The sequence below is a fragment of the Aphelocoma coerulescens genome, chromosome 28 (genome assembly GCF_041296385.1).
Source record: "Aphelocoma coerulescens isolate FSJ_1873_10779 chromosome 28, UR_Acoe_1.0, whole genome shotgun sequence".
Classification (NCBI taxonomy): domain Eukaryota; kingdom Metazoa; phylum Chordata; class Aves; order Passeriformes; family Corvidae; genus Aphelocoma; species Aphelocoma coerulescens.
The window spans coordinates 5,377,704-5,397,407 of record NC_091041.1 but is presented as its reverse complement, the minus strand read 5'-3'; the positions used below and the strand labels follow the sequence as shown (position 1 = coordinate 5,397,407).

Here is a 19,704-nt window from a genome sequence, read left to right as displayed (position 1 = left end):
CACTGGTGTGTGACACCGGTGTGTGACACTGGTGTGTGACACCGATGTGTGACACCGATGTGTGACACTGGTGTGTGACACTGGTGTGTGACACTGGTGAGTGACACTGGTGTGTGACACTGGTGAGTGACACCGATGTGTGACAGTGATGTGTGACACTGGTGTGTGACACTGGTGTGTGACACCGGTGTGTGACACTGGTGAGTGACACTGGTGAGTGACACTGGTGAGTGACACTGGTGTGTGACACCGATGTGTGACACCGATGTGTGACACTGGTGTGTGACACTGGTGAGTGACACTGGTGAGTGACACTGGTGAGTGACACTGGTGAGTGACACCGATGTGTGACACTGGTGTGTGACACTGGTGTGTGACACTGGTGTGTGACACCGGTGTGTGACACCAATGTGTGACACCAATGTGTGACACTGGTGTGTGACACTGGTGAGTGACACCGATGTGTGACACTGGTGTGTGACACCGATGTGTGACACTGGTGAGTGACACCGATGTGTGACACCAGTGTGTGACACCGATGTGTGACACCGATGTGTGACACCGGTGTGTGACACTGGTGAGTGACACCGATGTGTGACACTGGTGTGTGACACTGGTGTGTGACACTGGTGTGTGACACCGGTGTGTGACACTGGTGTGTGACACCGATGTGTGACACTGGTGTGTGACACCGGTGTGTGACACTGGTGTGTGACACTGATGTGTGACACCGGTGTGTGACACTGGTGTGTGACACTGGTGAGTGACACTGGTGTGTGACACTGGTGTGTGACACTGGTGAGTGACACTGGTGTGTGACACGACTGACACTTTCCCTCCTCGAAATGGTGTCCCCGGGTGGTTTTCAGTGGGAAAAGCTCTCTTTTCACAACCCTTCCATGTGCATGGAGCCCTCCCTGCTGCTGCGTCCCAGCTTTCCCCTCCTTGCAGCTCGCAGGGGGATGTTTTGGGGTGCTTGACCCCCTGCCCACCCTCAGCACCCACCAGGCCCACCCACCCACGGGTGCTGCTGGCAGCTCCCACAGCATCTCCTCCCACACTTGATGCTGAATCTCCCAACCCAGCAGCAGAGAGGAGCTTTGCTCCACGTCCATGCCAAGCAGCCCAGCAGGGATTTCTCTCCACTTTGCCAGAGTTTTCATCCCGGCTCAGTTTCCAGAACGGGAACAGCCCCGTGCCCTCCTGCCGGCCCCGTGTGGGGGGATCAAACCTGCTCCCATCCAGGGATGAGCACCCCATGAAGCCACCAACTCGCCCAGCTCTGGTACAAACCTTTTATTCTGTTCCCCCTCCCAGCTCAGGGCTGGCTTTGCCCTTTGGAGGCGAGGCCGGGAGGGCTCCATGGCCGTCCTTTCCCTGGAGCTCCGTCACGGGGATCGGGAGAGCTGCCGTGGCCGGAACATCACAGACTGCACCGAGCTTCACACGCGGCCGAAAAGCAACAACGAAAAGTGGACCCCAAAAACGGACACGAGACCCCCCCCACGCCCCCCTCCCCCCCAACCCGGTTCCCCAAACCCGGATATGTTGGATGGGTGAAAGTGATACGGAGCAGCACAAAACCGGTGGGGACGGGGACCAGAGCCCCCTGTCCCACCACACCATGGCCCCCTGGGAGCCACCGGCACACGGAGAGAGCCCAAAAACGCAGGGGAGGGAGTCGGGGGTAATAAGTTAATCTGTACAGACGTGTTAGGTGACACGGGGGTGGTGGGACCGACACCCTCCCGGCACAGGGGGGTCCCCTTGGGGCGCCGGGGGCCGAGGAGCCACATGCCGGTGCAAATCAAACCACGGAACGATGCATGAAATCGAGTGGTGGGGAATGGGGGGCAGATGGGGAGGGAGGGGACCCCTCCATGCCCAGGGGCTGTGCCAGGGTGAGCTAAGGGGGGCCGTTCTTGGTCCCACCGCCCGCTTCCAGGGCAGCACTGTGAGCCCAGGGACACAGAGACCGGGTCCTGCCATCAGCTATAGCCCCGCGGGCTGCTCCCAGCATGGGGCAGGGATGCCGAGCCCAGGATGGAGCCGTCCCAGCAGCTCCCACCTCCTGTCCGAGCTTGAAGCCAGGACAACGCCGCCTCATCCCCTGCTTGGTCCCACCAGCGACTTGTTGGCACCGGGGCCATCTCCCCAAGGGCATCACAGAGCAGGGAGGGGAAGGAGCCATCCCAGGGCCCCTCCACAGCTCCGGGAAGGAGCCGGCTGGGTGCTCGCGTGGGCACGGAGGAGGCGGGATCCGCTCCTGTCTCCGGCTGCCAACGCCAAATCCATTCGCCACGTTTCGGCTCCCCGAGGCAATCGGCTCCGGCCGGCGGAAGGGAGTTCCCAGGGCCGGGGCCGGCGCCTCGGAGGCTCAGCCCAAGGTGGGAGGCCGGGGATGTGCCGAGCCAAAGCTCAGAAGGCTGCAGACACTCTCCATCCCCCACCGCAGCCGGCTCCCTCCTGCCCAGCGCTGGACCCATGCCCGGAGGGCTGCGGGGCCCCGGCGGCTCCGGGCGGGAGGAGACAGAGAGTCCCGCTCCGGGGACGGGCTCCCTCCGGCCTCCCCGCTCTGGCAGCTCCCCTCTTGGCTCTGGAAGCCAGGATCCCAGCTAACAGAACATCCCTGGAGGAGGCAGAGCCGCTGCCCGGCTCCTGGAGCCTCCTCCACAGCGGCCGTGCCTGGGGAGGAGAGCGGGACCCAGCCGGACGCAGGGGTGCCCCTCTGGGAGCTGGGGACGTGGGACAGCCGGAGGGGCAGCGGAGCGGGGTCGGGACGATGCCGTGGGGATGGTGACAGGGAGGTGGAGGTGGTGGGAAGGGGTGGGAGCGCTACAGGATGGTCTTGTCCAGGTCGACTTTGAGGGGCAGTGGCCCCGCGTCCTCCCCGCCGTGTGCAGGGCACAGGGTGACAGCGATGACGGGCGGCAGGGGGAAGGTGCCGGGGCCATCCAGGTCCTCCAGGTACTCCTTGTCCCCGTTGATGCTCAGAGGCTGGAAGAGAGGCAGAGACAACCGTGCAGCCCCGGAACAGGGGGCAGGACCCCCTCACCCCCCCCCAGGGAACACCAGGGCGCTGGCTGTGGATGCACCTCACACCCCGCACGGTGACTGGGGACCACAAACACGGCAATGTCCCCCATTGACAGGTGTCCCCGACACCCCAGGGGTTGTGCTCACCCCATACCTGGGTCTTGACGTGCTGCTCAGGGGCGGTCACCAGGCTGGCACAGCTGAGCCACAGCATCACCATGATGGAGAGGAAGAGGCAGGCGGCCAGGATCCAGCGAGGAAGGCCCGAGCGCCTGTAGCACCCCACCACCCCCCGCCAAAGAGAAGGGACGGGTTTATGGCAGGGCACGGGGTGGGAAATGGGGTTGGGGGGGATCTGCTCTGCCACGTCCAGCAGGTCCCAGACCACCTACTTGGACATGCAGCCGAGGAAGTCGTGCTCCTGCTGCGGGGGCTCCGGGGGGTGCGCCTTGGCTTTGCCCCGCGGCTCCTTCACGGGGGGCTTGTCCCCCTTTGCCCGCGGGCCTGGGAGGGGAGAGGCGATGCTGAACCTGGGCACCCACGTGGGCACACCCACCATGGTCGCCATCCCCTTGCCAGCACGTGGTGGGGGTCCCGCTGAGGGGGCACAAAGGATCCCAGCACCTTCATGGAGCAGGGCCCCATCGAGAGCCCCCCCGGCGTGGGTGGGGGTGTGGGAAGCTGATCAGACCCGAGAAGAGGGAAATTTGTTCAGCTCTGGAGAACGTGGATGGGAGCCAGGAGGGCTCGGATGCTCCCAACCCTCTCCCAGCAGCCCGGACCCCCCCGCACCTGTGTGGGGCTGGGGGACGCGAGGGCTGGATCCCGATCCCGATCCCGGCTGTGCTGGCTGCATCTCCAGTGCCTCGGGTGCTGGATACTCCATCTCAGGCTGGGACTGGGTCAGCAGGGAAAGAGGGAGAAGGCAGTGAGGAAGGGGGTCCCCACCCCTCTAGGCACCCCCCAGAGAGGGTCCTGGGGACACCCCCACCTGAAACACCACGACTTTGCCATCGTCCGCCTGCAGGTAGAAGGTCCAGGTGGAGGAGATGAAGCTCTGGGCAGAGCTGACGATGTCGTTGCAGAAGGTGGAGACCAAATCCAACATGGAAAATGACGGTGCTTTCAGCTCCAGGGTCTGCAAAGGAGCAGGGACATCACGTCACCGCTGTCCCCTCGTCACCCACCCCGGCGGGCAACGTCGCACCCCGAGGTCATGGCTGGGTTGAGCTGGGTGCTCAGGTCTGGGCTCAGCCTGCTTCTCCCAGGGGTGGAAAGGGATGTGCCAGCACCATGGTCCAGCCCCAGGAGGGTCACCAAGTGAGGACTGTGTTCCCTGGAGTGACCAGCCAGCTGTGGGGCCATCACCGAGCCCCAGGACCGTCCCTCCGGGGTGGGATCACCCTCCTCTGCCAGAGACAATGGGAGCAGAGCAGCCGCGATGCCGAGGGCGTTCCTCTCCTGGCAGCCTCTCGGTGCCCTGGATTCTTGGCCGTCGCGGCAGTTTGTTATTTTTAAAGCATCCCTGCTGGAATCCGCTTGGCTGCTCCCTGCCACTGGCTCCGAACATTTTCCGACAGCCCCTTGCACGGTCAAACCAGCAAACAGGAAATAAATAGGTCAGATTCTGTATCTAATTATTATGCTAAATCTGCTTTGCCTGCTCGTCTGGGAACCCGAGGAAAAATGCTCTGGGTGGGTGGAGGGGGTGAGGGCCCTCCCTGTCACCCCTGGTCACTCCCAGATGCTCATCCCTGACCGTGGAGAGGGGCTGGGAAATGGGATCAGACAGCGGGAAGGTCTTAAAACCAGGCTGCAAAGTGGTTGTTCAAAAGAGCTTTTCACTCTTTTTACGGCGCGGGCTCATCTTTGCCTGCACGTGCACAAAGCCAAAAGCCTCTTCCTTGGGCCAAAGTCTGATTTAATTAATTGGGCAAAAGCTGAATTAATCAAATGTAGGAGGGGAAAGCGTTGCTAATTGCTGGGAAGGATAACAAATCAAAACTGGGGGAATCTGCCACGATCCCTGGTCAGATCCTCTCACCCTGGGAATTCCCTGTGGTCGCCCTGCCTGGCCCAAGCCAAGTCCAACCCAGTTCAGCCCAGTCCAGCCCAGTTAACTTGCTTTTTATACTTGGAACAAAGCAGCTGGTACATCTGGAGCTCCCATCTACATGGATGGAGGGATGTAGGGATGGACGGAGGGATGGATGGATGGATGGATGGATGGATGGATGGATGGATGGATGGATGGATGAATGGGCTGCACATGAGGGGTGTCCCCCATCCTGAGGAAGAGGAGGGACTATGCTGAGCTCCTGTGGGAGGAAGAGTTTCCCCATCTCCCCTCACCTTCTCCTTCCTGCTTTCCTCCACCTCGGGCAGCTGCTTGTGGCACCCGGTCACGCACCCGAACTGCTCCTCTGCGTTGCCGTAGGCTTCAGCACATGCTGGGAGAGAGGACAGCTCAGGGTTAGGGGGTGCTCAGTCCCCGGGACCCCCATCCCCCTCCCCACTGACACCCAGGACGTGTCACTCTGCACCCGCTCGCTGCGGACGAGGGACGCTCCGGAGGCTCTCGGGGGTCGCGCTGCTCCCGGTGGGATGTGGGGATCCCCCCGGGGACGGCGTTTGGGGCGCAGGGGCCGCTCGGCCACCGGCTCCTCTCACCTGCTTCGCACTCGGCTCTGGTCGTGTTGAGCTCGGCGCTCGCATCCACGAAGTGACAGATGGAGAACAGCCGGCAGCCCCGGTAACAGGCATTGAGAACAGCATCCTGCGGCGAGGAGGAGGAGAGCGTGGAGCTGGCACCGGGCTCAGCCCGGTGGCTGCGCCGGACCCCCCCTCACGCGGCCCCTCGCACCCAGCTGGGGGGCACCGGGCAGCGCCGCCCCCGCCCAGGACCCTGCTCAGGGCTGGCACCCCAAATTTGGAGTTCCCAGAGGAGGGGGAGCTGCCCCGCGGCCCCCGGGTGCTCCCCATGGAGGGTTTGCACATGGCCAAGTCCTTGTGGAGGGCGTGCAGGGTTCCCCCATCTCTGCTGGCACCAGCCAGGCCCTGGCATGGGCTGGCAGGAGGTGGGGGTGCAATGCCCTGGGAGGGGGGTACAGATTTGGGGGGCTGCGAACACACTGAGGGGGTGTGGGGGGCACACAGAGCCCACACGGGGGTCACCAGGAATGTGCGGGCTCAGGGCAAACGGGTGACACTGCGGGCACCCCGAAGCAGTGGGGATGCCCTCACTGGGGGCACCCCAAAGGTGCTGCAGGAGATCACCGGCGCCTCCCCCGGTGCCCCCCATGTTGCTCCCACGAGGGGGTGGCCCAGTGTGGGGCTGCATGGCAGAGATGCCTGTCACAGGTGTCCCCGCTGCTCCTGGTGGCCCTGTTGCCCCCGCTCCTCCCGGTCCCCTCCAATACTCCCGGTACCCCTGGTGTCCCCCACGGTGCCCCTGGTGTCCCCCACGGTGCCCCCGATGTTCCTGGTGCTCCCAGGGTGCCGTGATGCTCCCCATGCTCCCAGTACCCCCACTGACCCCGATGCTCCTGATGCTCCCCATGCCCCTGCTGCCTCCCAGTACCCTCAGTGCTCCCAGTGCCCCCGATGCTGCTGGTGCCCCCGATGTTATTGACGCTCCCCATGCCCCCGGTGCCCGCCCCGAGCCCCGGTGCCCCGGTGCTCCAGACTCACGGCGGCGGCCCGGCGCTGCAGGCTGCGGCCGCACTGCCCGCGGCACCCGCCGGTGTCTCCCAGCTGCGGCGAGAAGGGGTCGGTGGCGGCGACGGCGGCGGCAGCGACGGCGAGAAGGGTCAGGCCGAGGGCGAGCAGGGCCCGGGGCCGACGGGCCGAGGCGGCCATGGCGGGCGCGGAGCGGAGCGGAACGGAGAGGAGCCGAGCGCACCCACCGCCGCCGCCGCCGCCGCCGCCGCCGCCGGCCCCGCCGTGACGCGCCGTGCGCCGGGCGGGGGGAGCCGGGGGCGGGGGGAGCCGCCGCAGCCTGCCGCAGATCCACCGGCACCGGCACCGGCACCGGCACCGGGAGGGGAGGATGAGCGAGGGGTGCGGGAGGATGGGGGATGCTCGGGCATTGGGGGATTAGGGATACCCCGGGATGCAGGAGATTTGGGGGATGCTCGGGCATTGGGGGATGAGGGATACCCCGGGATGCAGGAGAAGGGGGAAGGGGGTCCAAGGACCAGAGATGCACGGAAATTGGGGAATGCATGGACACCAGGGGATGCAGGAGGACAAAGGGGACATGGGAACCAGGAGATTCCCAGGGACCAGAGGGTGGAGGGGGACCACAGAATAAGGGGGGCACTGGGGGATGCAGGAAGGTTCAGGGGGACCGGGGGATGTGCAGGGACATAACAGGACTGGGGGCCACCCTGACACCCGCAGCACAGAGGGGCTGGGGAGGGCAGGGGGACTGAGGGGATGGCTGGGGACCGGGGTCACACTGGCACTGGTGTCACCCACATGGACCATCCCCTCAGGAGGGGATCAGCCCCTTGTCCCCAGGGTCCCCAGCCAGTGTTAGACCCCACTGTGCCACCCTCTGTGTCCTCGAGGACTCCCCAAGTCACCTGCATGCCTCCTGTCCTCACCCTCGCTCTGCAGGGCCCCCCCGGCCGGAGCTGGGCTCTCCCTGACACCCCAAATTTACAGCCGTGATCTCCCAGGGTTTAAAGGACATCAAAGGCACCGCCTGGGCCCCGCTCCCTCCGTGCCCCCCCTCACCCGTGCCCCTTATTTACGGCAGCACCCCAAAGTAGGCCCGGGGGGAGGAGGAGGAGGAGGAGGAGGGCTGGGGGCTTCGCTAACCTCCGGCTCTAATGGGGAACACATGGCAAGACCCCAGCGCGGGGAAGGGGGGGTCTCCCTGTCCCAGCTGAGGATTGAGGGGTGCTCCATGCCCTGGATCAGGCAGAGAGGGCTCGGGGGTGCTGGGGCAGCGCAGCCCGTGCCCCCCCCGGGAGCAGGGAGCGGGGCCTCTCCTCGCCCCGCCAGCTTATTCATCTTATTAATCAAAGCAGGGCCGGCAGAAAATGAGCTGCGGCCGGGCCGGCGGGGCTGCCAGGGCGCTGCGCTCCCCTTCCCCCTCCTGGAGCCCCGCCAGCCCCGGCCCCGGGTCCGGCACCGGTGACGAATGGCCGAGAAAATGGGATAGATTGGGCGCTGTCACCGTAAATCACAGCACCGCGCCGCAGGTGGGGCTCCCACCGGCGGCAGGGACAGAGCCCCGGACCCCCGGGGGCACCGGGATGCTCCGGATGGGATGGCCGGTGGGCATCGCTCCCGCTGCACCTGCCCGCGCTCCATGCGCTCACCTTTCCACGGAAAAAAAAGCCTTTCCCAGGCAAAACCATCCAAGTTGGCAAATATTTGCTGTCCTCCCTCCTCCCCTCTCCAGAAACACTCGATGCCTTTCGCGTTTATCACTACTGACCTACATTTTTTTCCCCCGGAGCCTTTCGGGAGGCTTCAGGCTCCCCCCACACTGGCTGGGGTGTCCCCACGGTCCCCTCCATGGGCAGAGGACCCTTCACTCGATGTCCCAACCCTGCAGAGCCCATCCCTCGTGCTCAAGCACCCTCTTGACATTCTTTTCCCTCCTCCAGAGCTCCTCAGATTCCGTCACGGGACTCTTTGTGCTTCCCAAAGCAAACAGAGGCGGGAAGGTGCGGCCACCCTGAGGATGCTCCGGAGGGAAAGGCTGGGGGGGCGGCAGGGAAGGGGTTAAGAGGGTTATAAATTACCCATGGATGTGGAAATGTGACTGAGAGGAATAGAAAGCAAACTCTGCCTGCTGGATTCTTTGCATTTCTTGCCTCTTTATTTTTCCCCCAGGTCACTTTAAAAGGATGCAGGCAGTCGAGGCAGCTCCACTGCGCCTCTCCTCCCGCTTTTCCCGGGGTTTTGGGCTTTTTTTCTTGTTTGTTTTTTACACCCTGGCCCTTGAGCCAGATGCTGTCTGCGTCCAAGGATTTTATGGAGTGAGCTCTGGCTGGGAAATCAAGTAATTAGATTAATTCAGGGCCCTGGTGACACATGACGGAGGGTGGCGGGAAGGTGACGGCTGGTGGGAAGCTGGACCGAGGATGCTCAGAGCGGGTCTGGGGATGTCACCAAGGTCAGCCGGGTCCATCTGGGGGGAGTCACGTCCCGCCTGGGCAGAGCAGAGAGTTTGTGGCAGGGAGCTGGGCCCCATGGCCAGATCCTGCACCGCAGCGGGGCAGAGAGGCCCTGGGAACGGAGCCACGCCGGGGGGGCAGCCGGACCCGCCGGCCTCGGGGGACCCCCGTGCTGACGCCGACAGCCCAGGCCGGGGGTCAGAGGGGGGGTCCGGGCTGGATCCTGCCTCCGGCCGGTGCCTGTGAGTGCAGCGGCTCGTGGGCCGGAGGGAGCAGCTTTAAAGGTCACTGTCAAAGGGCAGCGCTGACCACAGCTGCCGCTGACCGGCCGCTGCTGACTCAGAGCGCGGGAGAGCGGCTCAGTCACCTCCGGCTGCTCCCAGACGGGTCCTGAAGCCACCCTGGCACTGCCCGGGGCTGGGGACCGCTCAGGGCTCGCTCTGTCCCGCAGCCTGTCCCCATCCCACAGGTGCTGCTGTGAGCTGGGAGGTCAAATGTCCCTGTGCCACCTGGAGTGACACCCCACGATGTGCCAGGTGGGGACCGACGCTCTCCTCCCGACACCGCTGTCCCCCCATCTTCCCCCTGTACCCCAAGCACAGCCTCAAGCCACCTTCTGATGATTCCTCAGGTCACCCACCTCCTCTCTGCCAGCACCAGGGTGGAGTCACCCCCTCCCCGGGAACCCCCCCATCCCTGGCTCCGCTAAATCCCACATTCCGGGTGCGAGCTGAGGAGCCTGGCCAGGGATGGAGAAAACAGATGGGGGAAGGGTCTGGGCAGTGCAGGTGGGCAGGCGGGGTGGCCGCAGCTCCCGGCTCCAGCTCCAGAGGGGGAATTTCTCCTTTTCCCGCAGCACCCACCGCTGGCTGCGGTCCCAGGGTGGCTTCCCGGGGGGACGCGGGCGGTGGGTCGGGATCGCGGGCGGCCGCCAGCCCCCGGGGCAGCCGTGATTCACTCGGCCAGACTGCGGCCGCTGGGGCTGAAGTTTCTCAGGCTGGGTGGCTCCCGGAGCCTGACATTTTTGGGAAATTTCAACAGAAACAGTTCAGAAGCTTCCAAAAAACAGGACGATGGGAAAAGGCATTGTTTGGGCTCCCTCCGCCTCTCGCTTCTTATTGTGTTCTCTAATCCCTGCGATCCCTGCTGGTGCCCAACACCTCGGAGCCCTACCCAGTGTCACCCCCCGGCTCCCCCCACCCCGAGTCCCTGGGACACCCCCGGCCACCCAGGTGTCCCCTGCCACCCTCCACCTTCCCGGCAGGGAATGGTGTCCCCTCTCCTCACAGCTGAGGACACGCCACACGTGGGGACAGTGGCCTTGCCATGACCAGGACCTGCTGTCCCGGGGGTCTGTGACCTGTCTGGGGGTCTGCAGAGCTCTCAGTGCCACCGACACCCCGGCCGAGGGCATGGGGGGGGACACTGGGGGATGCCCAAGTGGGTGGCTTTGCCCCAATACTGGTGGCACAGCCAGACGTGCCACCATCCCGGGGACAAACGCAGCCCCAGTCTGGGGGGACCTTGAGCCATTTGGGGTGCTTTTCCCACTTTTTTGGGGTTTCGAGGAGGGAAGCCCAGAGATGATGGATTCGACAGAAAACATCGGGATTTATGGGATGATATTCCTGTTTTCAACCCAAAAGTAAGTAATAACAGGGGTTTAGGTCTTAAAGGCGCTTGGAGCATGGGGAAGCCGCTGCGGGGGGGCCCCGTTCGGCGGCGAGAGCGGCCCCGGGGGCGCGGGAGGGTCCGCGGCGGCCGCGCGTGAGTCACCCGTGGGCCGGCGGCCCCGGGGCGGCTCTTACTCACCTACCGGGGGGGTCGGGGGGAGCGGGACACCGGCCCCGGGGAGGGCTGGGGGGGGTGCAGCATCCCGCGGCGGCAGCGGGCACCGGGCGGGGGCCAGTCCCGGGGCCGATACCGGGGTCGGTGCCGGGGCCGGTACCGGAGTGGGACGGGGGGGCGGCGGGGCCGGTGGCTTTCTGCCCCCCCGGGGGCGGTCCCGGGGCGGGGCCAGGGCGGCAGTTGGGGCTTTGGTAACCGGGGGTTGCTCAGACTTGCTCGGGACTTCCCCGGACGTGCCGGTGCGCTCCGCCGCCCCGGGCACCGACGGGCACCGGAGCCGGCCATGCCGCCGCCGCCGCTGCTCCCGATGCTGCCGCTGCTGCTCCTGCTCTGCCCGCGCCTGCCCCGCGCCGACCCGCTCTCCTGTGAGTACCGGGAGCACCGGGCGGCTCCCGCAAGGTGGGCGCGGGGCGGGCGGGGGTCCCGTCGGGGCCACGCGAGCGCTGCGCGGAGCCCCCCGGGGCTTTCCCGTCCGGCCCCGGCCCCGGCATGCGGAGCCCCCCGGGGTTCTCCCGCTCCTTTCCGCGTGTCCCGTCCCCCCCACCGCTGCCGGGATGCGGAGCCCCCCGGGGCTGTCCCGTTCCTCTCCGTGAGTCGCGTCCCCCCCCGGCCCCGGGATGCGGAGCGGTCCCGGGCGCGGCGGGGGCACCGCCGGGCGCACCTCGGGGCTGAGCTTCGCCTGCTGCGGAGGGGGACGGGGACCCCCCCGCGGAGGGCAGCCGGGACCCCCCATCGCCTCCCGACAGGCATCTGGGACCCCCCCTCCTCGTCCCCGCAGCCCAGCCAGGACCCCCCCCGCCCCTTCCCCGCAGAGAACAATAGAGGAACCTTTTTTGTGCTCCCCTCCGTCCCCGAGAGTAGCGAGGAGACCCCCCCCCCCTCCCCAGGAGCAGCGAATGCTCCGTCTCCCCACGGAGAAGAGGGACCCCGAGAAGGGCAGGACCCCCCTTGTCCCCTCTCCCCGCCGTCCAGCTCCCCCTCCCGCAGAACAATGCGGCTCCATTCCCCACCCAGGACAATGGAAACCCCCGGCCTCCGCCCGGAGAACAATAGCGAACCCCTTCCCCACGCGACCCCCTCGCACCCCCGGGAGCCATCGCCCCCCTCTGTCCCCCCCAAAGCCTCTGAGACCCCCCCTCCCCCTGCAGAGAGCAACTGGGTCCCCCCTTCCCCCCGGAGAGCCGCCCCCCCCATCCCAGAGAACAATGAATCCCCTTTTCCCACCCAGAACAATAGGGAACTCCCTCCCTGCCCCACAGAGAACAACGACCCCCCCCAAAAAAAATCCCCCTGGGGGGCTCCGCAGTGATGCCCAATTTGGTGGCCCCACCCGGCGGTGGCAGGTCCGGGAGGTGCCACCTGTGGGCTGAGCTGTGGAGCGGCCTCAGCCCCGCGGGGATCGGGGTCCCCCCCGCCCATGGGGGGACACACGGGGGAGAGGTCCCCCCGTCCCCACAGAGCCCTGAACCCGACGGACCCCCCGTCCCGTCCCGTCCCGGCCCGGCCCGGCCCGGCCCGGCCGCCGCCCCGCTGCCCCCCCTGCGGCCCGAGCCAGGGGAGGGCGAGATCCCGCTCCCCGCAGCAGGAAGTTCGGCTTCCTCCCTATGATGGGAATTTCTCAAGGCGATGGATGTTCTCCGCTCCGACGCGCGAACGGGACCCGCCACCAACGCCGCCGCTCGCCCGGCAGCTCCCGAGTCCCCTCCCCGGCGACCCCGCGGGGTCCCGGCCACCGCGACAGACCCCGGACCCAAACGTGTCCTTAACGGGGGAGTCTTAAGGGCGTTAATTGGGGCAGGAATTGCTGGAGCAGTGGGGTGGGGAGAAGGAACGCTCCAAAAATCCCTTTAGGGGCCGTCAGCGAGAGCGGCCAATCCCGGTGGCTTTCGGTGCCCACCGCAGTGCCCACCCCAGTGCCTGGAGGGGTTGATCCCACTGGGAACAACACGAGGCCACAGCCGGACCCTTGGTGGGGCTGACCCCGCACCGTCCTCCTCCCAACCAGCCGGATTCCCCCCCCGGACCCCCATTTTCCCCCTCCCCACGGGGGTCCAGGGCAGCGCTGGGCCCGCGGCCCCTCGACGTGCGGCGCTGGCGAAGGCGAAGCCAAATCTCCTTTTAGAGAGCGAAAGTTTCCCCTCGGTGCAGCTCGGCCGCGCTGGAATGCCTGGGCTTTTTATAAATCCCTCCTCGAGCCCAGGGATGGGCACGAGAAATGCCAGTCGGGGATGAGAAAGGGGAAAAAAAAAAAAAGAGTGGAGAGCAGAGTGGAAAAGAGGGATGAAGCATTTTTGGGTGCCGTGTCTGCCCGCAAACCTCGCTGCTCGAGCTTTAGAAGAGCTCTGACTCTACATATCTATTTAATTTTATTTTTCCTGTGGAATTCAGAGCTTCCCAAATTCCCCTTTGTTCTTGAGGGCAATTATTTCTATTTTCCTTTAACCCCCCTGCACAGCTCAATAAATCTTTTTTAACTGCGTGATCTCTGACACTTATCGGAGCTTTTTTTTTTTTTTTTTCCTCCCCCTTTTCTTTCCCAACCCCTTAAAACTCCGATATAAAACTAAAATGAAATCCGGCCCTTCGGAAGAAAAGCATAAACGTTCCCGACACCTTGGAAATGTGGTTTTACTTTATAGCATTACTTAGCACCTGATCAGCATTTTTTTTTTTGCAGTAGAGAAGCCATAAAACCCCCGAGCAGGTATTTTCGTTGCAACTTGCACATTCCACAGCCTGCCTGCGTCTCTCCGGCCCTTTCCTCTCCGATCGGAAAACTTCACACTTTTCCCTTTTAAAACACATGTTCGGTGCTGTGGCCGCGCTGAGGGGGGAAAATAAATCCAGGGAGGAAAAAAAATGTAATATATATATGTATATAATTGGCCCCTCCAGAGGGTCCTGCTTGGAAGAGGGGAAAAAACCAAAATCCAGGGGAAAAAAAATACAGAGAGAGAAAATTGCCCTCTCCAAAGGGTCCTGCTCGGAGGATGGGAAATGTGTCTGTTTTACGGAGTTCGTGTGAGTTTCTGGGGCTGTTTAGATTAAGATTTAGGAGAATCAGGGCTCGGAGTGCTGGGTCTGTTATCGCAGAGCCGCAGCAGCTCCGGGCTCGGCTCGTGGCGGGCTCGGAGCGGGGTGGGCAGAGAGGGGGGATGAAATTTCCAGAGGCCTCGTTGGCCTTAGGAAGGGTTTGTTTTGGGGGTGGGATGGATCCGTCGTCGTGCGTGGATGCTCGGGGTATCCCGGAGTGCCCAGCACCATCCCATGGATGTTTGGGGTACCTGGTACCAATCCACGGGTGCTCGGGGTACCCCGGGGTACCTGGCACCAACCCGTGGGTGCTCGGAGTACCTTGGGGTATCTGGCACCAATCCATGGATATTTGGGGTACCCCAGGGTGCTTTTCCCTCCAGCATCCCCCAAGCACGGCGGCAATTCCTAATTAAGTCTCCCCGGCGTAACGAGGATTTCGGAGCACTAATTGCGGAGGGTGGGAGGCGGAGCGGGCAGCGGGGACCCCTCATTAGGATCTCTCCGGCGTGACGGGGATTTTGGGAACGCCGGGCGGGAGCCGGGGCGGGCGGCGGGCGCTGAAAGCCGATCGGGGCCGGGAGGTCGGAGGGGCGGGGAGGTCGCGGCACTTTCCGGGAGGTAATTTGGGATATTAGCCCGGCGCGTGCGGATGGAGCCGATAAGGGCTGACGGACACGGAACACCCCGGAGCGGGGCCGGGGCAGCCGCGGCTTGGAAGCCTCGCGGCCGAGGCTTCCCGGAATAAACCGGGGTGGGAATTTCCCCTGGCGGAGGGGCTCTCCCAGCCTGCAGCACCCTCGGGATGTCGAGGGCCGAGCGATGGGATTTGGCAGCACATGGTGGGGATGAGGCGGGAGCTCGGTGGGAAAGCGCTTCCCACCCCTCGGCGATCCAGGGGGAAATGCCGGACCTTGGCAGAGTTGGAAAAGGAGGGGGGGGGAGAGAAAAAAATCTCCTCGAATTTTCCTTTTTGAAGTCCTTTTGTCGCGGAAAAACTTCCGAAGCCTCAACCCAGCCCCGCCCCAGCCCTGGGAAAAAAAAGATTAAAAGTGGATATAAAAAGTATTTTAACAGCTCTAAAATAGATGTAGATATAAAAATAGATCTTAGAAGTGTTTCGATATAAAGTGTATTTAGAGATAAAAGTAGGTAAAAAGTGTATTTAAATAGATAAAAAATAGGTGTGTGTTTAGATATGGACTAGATATAAAAACTATTTGAATAGATATAAAAGATATAAAATATGTTTAGATATAAAATGGATACAAAATGTGCATAAGTAAAGAATAGATATGAAATGCATTTAAATCACTGTAAAATAGAAACCAGTGTATTTAAATTGATATGAAATAGATATGTGATGATTGAAGTATATATATGAAATAGAGATGTGATTTAAATCAGTATAGGCTTGTGATGATTTAAATCAATGTAAAATAGCTGAACAATATATTTAAATTAATATAAAACACATATGACGATTGAAATTGATACAGACGCGATGATTGAAATCAATGCAAAACAGCTAAACAATGTATTAAATAGATATAAAACATATTTAAATGAACACAGAAGAGCCATAAAGGTGCTCAAATCAATGTAAACCAGATCTAAAACGTGTTTAAATAGACATAAGACATATTTAAACAGCTCTAACATAGTTAGCTCAATATCAAACCCTCCATAATTCATTTTTCCCCCCCCCCGCTCTCTGTCTCTCCGGCTGCAGACCCCGCCGTGATTTCCCCCCAAGACCCCACCCTGCTGATCGGCTCCTCGCTGGTCGCCACGTGCACGGTCAGCCCGGACTTTCCGCTGAAAGCCGAGGACCTGTACTGGACGCTGAACGGGCGGCGCCTCCCGGCCGCCTCCTACGCCGCCCTGGGCCCCTCCACGCTCAGCGTGGCCCTCGCCCACCTCAACGGCTCCAGGCAGCAGTCGGGGGACAACCTGGTGTGTCACAGCAGAGACGGCGGCATCTTGGCCGGCTCCTGCCTTTACGTTGGACGTACGTCGGTGCCGCCGCACGGGCCGGGGTCCAGCTGCTCTGTGTTGGGGTGTGGTCACTCTGTGTTGGGGTGTGGTCACTCTGTGCCGGGGTCTGGTCACTCTGTCCTGGGGTCGGGTCACTCTGTGCTGGGGTCTGGTCACTCTATGTTGGGGTCCGGTCACTCTGTGTTGGGGTCCAGTCACTCTGTGCCGGGGTCCAGCCACTCTGTGCCGGGGTCTGGTCACTCTGTCCTGGGGTCTGGTCACTCTGTGTTGGGGTCCGGTCACTCTGTGCCGGGGTCCAGTCACTCTGTGCCGGGGTCTGGTCACTCTGTCCTGGGGTCGGGTCACTCTGTGCCAGGGTTGGGTCACTCTGTGCCAGGGTCTGGTCACTCTGTGCCAGGGTCCAGCCACTCTGTGCCGGGGTCTGGTCACTCTGTCCTGGGGTCTGGTCACTCTGTCCTGGGGTCTGGTCACTCTGTGTTGGAGTCTGGTCACTCTGTGCCGGGGTCCAGCCCTCCATGCCAGGGTCTAGCTGGTGCCAGGGTCTGGTCACTCTGTGCCGGGGTCCGGTCACTCTGTGCCAGGATCCAGCCACTCTGTGCTGTGGTCCAGCCAGAGCCAAGGTCCAGCCGCTCTGTGCCAGGGTCCAGCCGGTGCCAAGGTCCGGCTGTTCTGTACCAGGGTTTGGCCATTCCGTGCCAGGGTCCAGCCAGTGCCAGGATGTGCCTCTCCCACGGGACAGAAGCTGGGGATCCCCACGGAGGGATCAGCGCCCTGGTTCTCACCGGAGCATGCCAGGAGCTGCTCTGGTGGAAGCCCGAGCTGGGTGCAGCTGAGAGGCTGTTTCGGCAAAGCCTTGGTTAAAACGCGCTTGTCCGAATCAATAATCGTAAGATTTTATCTCAGGCTATTTTAAGGACGGGTGCTACGTCCCAGGAATACGGAATCCCAGGAATACAGAATCGTAACGGGGAATGTAGCTTGGGTTTGTTTTTTTGGGTCGCTACGTCCCGGGAATACAGAGGCTCGGCTGGGAATGCAGCTTGGATTTGGGGTTTGGGTCTCTCTGCCTGGAAAAAAACAGCTCTGGAACCTCTTGTTTTTTGGTTTTTGTCTCTCCCAGTACCCCCAGAAAAACCAGTCAACATCACTTGCTGGTCCAAAAACATGAAGGACCTGACCTGCAAGTGGGCGCCGGGGACAGAAGGGGAGACCTTCCTGCACACCAACTACACCCTCAAGTACAAGCGCAGGTGGGTGCTCACCTCCGTTCCCGTTATTGTTAAAAACGTTGGAGTGGGATTTAATGGGAAACAGGGAACGGGCAGCTCGATGTCTCCCGGCTGGCCCCTGCTTGGGGACGGTGCTGGTGTGATGAGTTTCCTCGTGGAGCTGGGGAGGGCGAGGAGAAGCCGCTGTGGGCCTGGTTGAGTCGAGAATCACTGGGTGAACCACGGGGCCAGTCCCCCAATTCCGGCCGTGTGGAATGGCCAAAAACAACCCATGGGAGCATCCCGGCGACGGAGGAGCAGTGCCGGTACCTCATCCATCACCTGCCCGCAGGTGGTACGGCCAGGACAACACCTGCCAGGAATACCACACGGCCGGGACCTACTCCTGCCACATCCCCAAGGACCTGGCCCTCTTCACGCCCTACGAGATCTGGGTGGAGGCGTCCAACCGCCTGGGGGTGGCCGTGTCCGACGTGGTCATGCTGGACATCCTCGACGTGGGTGAGCCACGCCACTGCTGCGGTGTCACCGCCGCGCCGGTGACCTCGCGGGGAGGGGCAGCGCTGGGCTGGGGCGGGGGCAGCAGGAAATGGGCGATATGTGAGCAGAATTGCTCCTAATCGAATTAGGCTGTTTGCTCCGAGTCGTTTTTACATCCGCGGCTCCTTAACCCTCGCGGCCCCGCGGCGCTGCCCCGCTGTCCCCGCCAGCCCTGCCCTGTCCCCGCAGTCACCACAGACCCGCCGTCGGACGTGCACGTCAGCAGGGTGGGCGACCTGGAGGACCAGCTGAGCGTGCGCTGGAGCTCCCCGCCGGCCCTCAAGGATTTCCTCTTCCAAGCCAAGTACCAGATCCAATACCGGGTGGAGGACAGCTCCGAGTGGAAGGTGGGTGGGCACCGCCGGTGCCGGGGGAGGGCGCGGGGTGGCCGAGGGTCCGGGTGCTCCCGTCTCGTCCCTCTGCAGGTGGTGGATGATGTGGGCAACCAGACCTCGTGTCGCCTGGCCGGCCTGCGCCCCGGCACCGTCTACTTCGTCCAGGTGCGCTGTAACCCCTTCAGCATCTACGGCTCCAAGAAAGCCGGAATCTGGAGCGACTGGAGCAACCCCACGGCCGCCTCCACCCCACGCAGCGGTGAGTGCAGCCAGCACCGCTCGGGGGTGCCGCCGGTGCCGCGGGATGTGCGGGGGGCCCTTCCCCAGTCCATGCCCGGCACCTGGATTTCTTGCAAAGGAGCCAACTCGGAGCTTGGCTTTCCCAGCTGGGAGCCAAAACCTGCTCGTGTTCCTCTGGGCCCTCGTTATTCACGGCACGGCGGCGATGGGGGGGTTGAGAAGCGGCCCCCCCATGTGACACCGACCCCTCCGTCCCCGCAGAGCGAGTGGCGGGGGGCTGCGACCCCAAAGGGGGGGAGCAGAACACGACGCTGCGGCGGGAGCTGAAGCAGTTTTTCGGGTGGGTGAAGAAACACGCCTACGGCTGCTCCAACCTCGGCATCAAACTCTACGACCAGTGGCGCGTGTGGCTGCAGAAATCGCACAAAACACGCAACCAGGTAGGTAAGGAGCCTTTCGCACTTCTTCTCCCCGGCTGGGTGGGGACGGGGGGGGGACGCGGGGTGACCCCCACCCCAGGGATGCTGGGGGGTGACGCCGACCCCGGGGCGACGCGGGGCTCTGCTCCTCTCCGCAGGTTCTTCCCGGCGATAAGCTGTAGCCCGCGGGGGACCGAGCGCCGGCAGGATGGGACGGGGCGCCCGGCGCCCACCCGGGACCGCCCGCGCCCGCCCCGGCCCCGCCGCGGGGGAGTTGGGAGGCGGCCGGGGCGCAGCGCGGCCCCGCAGCCCTGGGGGATGGGGTGGGGTGAGGTTGGGGGGCCGGGCTGGCCCAGCCCCGGGGGCTCTGTGGGGCCGCGGCCCCGCGGCAACGAGGGGACCCCCCAGCCTTGCCCGGCCGGGGGGGGCGCCGGGGCTTTGCTCCGCCAGCCGGAGCAGCCTCTGGGATGAAAGGGGCGGCGAGGGCTTCCCGGGTGACCCCACCCTCGCCGCAGTTGCCCCCCCGGGAAGCGATTTTGGCCGTTTTCTCCCTGGGGTCCCACGTGCGAGTGCACGGGGGGGGGTCCGTCCCCGGGGAGCCACGCGGGCTGATTGGAGGCTGCTGGGGTTTGCCCAGTGCCTGCTCCAGTTTTGATTCAAACCAGCCTTATTTTGGTTCCATTTCAGTCAATTAGGAACAGATTTAAGCTTAATGCCAATAAACCTCTGAAACCCCACCGGGGTCTGCGTCAGCGGAGCGGCAGCGCTGCGCGGGGACGGGGATGCAGCGGGCAGCCAAATGGGGCCCGTGGCCCTTGTCACCCCATCCCGGGGCTCCCAGGGGATCGAGCCAAGGTGGAGGGGGTGGCACTGGGGCAGGGGGGGGCCACAC

General features: G+C 63.5%; 2 protein-coding genes across 4 annotated transcripts; one reads left to right on the top strand and one right to left on the bottom strand.

The window, feature by feature from the left end:
- Positions 1-1,545: 1,545 nt before the first annotated feature.
- TMEM59L (transmembrane protein 59 like) lies at positions 1,546-6,936 on the bottom strand. The gene is made up of 8 exons (XM_068997162.1): positions 6,727-6,936; positions 5,707-5,812; positions 5,389-5,486; positions 4,028-4,174; positions 3,829-3,934; positions 3,429-3,540; positions 3,191-3,308; positions 1,546-2,997 (listed from the first exon to the last, which is right to left on the bottom strand). Exons 1-8 carry the CDS (start codon positions 6,892-6,894, stop codon positions 2,836-2,838), a joined length of 1,017 nt encoding a protein of 338 aa, XP_068853263.1. The 5' UTR covers positions 6,895-6,936; the 3' UTR covers positions 1,546-2,835.
- A 4,307-nt stretch (positions 6,937-11,243) lies between these two features.
- Positions 11,244-19,611, top strand: CRLF1 (cytokine receptor like factor 1). Of its 3 annotated transcripts, none has more exons than XM_068997044.1 (8): positions 11,244-11,383; positions 15,784-16,062; positions 17,170-17,299; positions 17,610-17,779; positions 18,008-18,165; positions 18,244-18,412; positions 18,655-18,844; positions 18,971-19,611. In XM_068997044.1, exons 1-8 carry the CDS (start codon positions 11,302-11,304, stop codon positions 19,281-19,283), a joined length of 1,491 nt encoding a protein of 496 aa, XP_068853145.1. In that variant the 5' UTR covers positions 11,244-11,301; the 3' UTR covers positions 19,284-19,611. The 3 variants fall into 3 exon arrangements, with proteins under 3 accessions (XP_068853145.1, XP_068853143.1, XP_068853144.1); XM_068997042.1 differs by having other exon boundaries at positions 18,655-18,833; positions 18,971-19,087; XM_068997043.1 differs by having other exon boundaries at positions 18,655-18,837; positions 18,971-19,072.
- Positions 19,612-19,704: the final 93 nt, after the last annotated feature.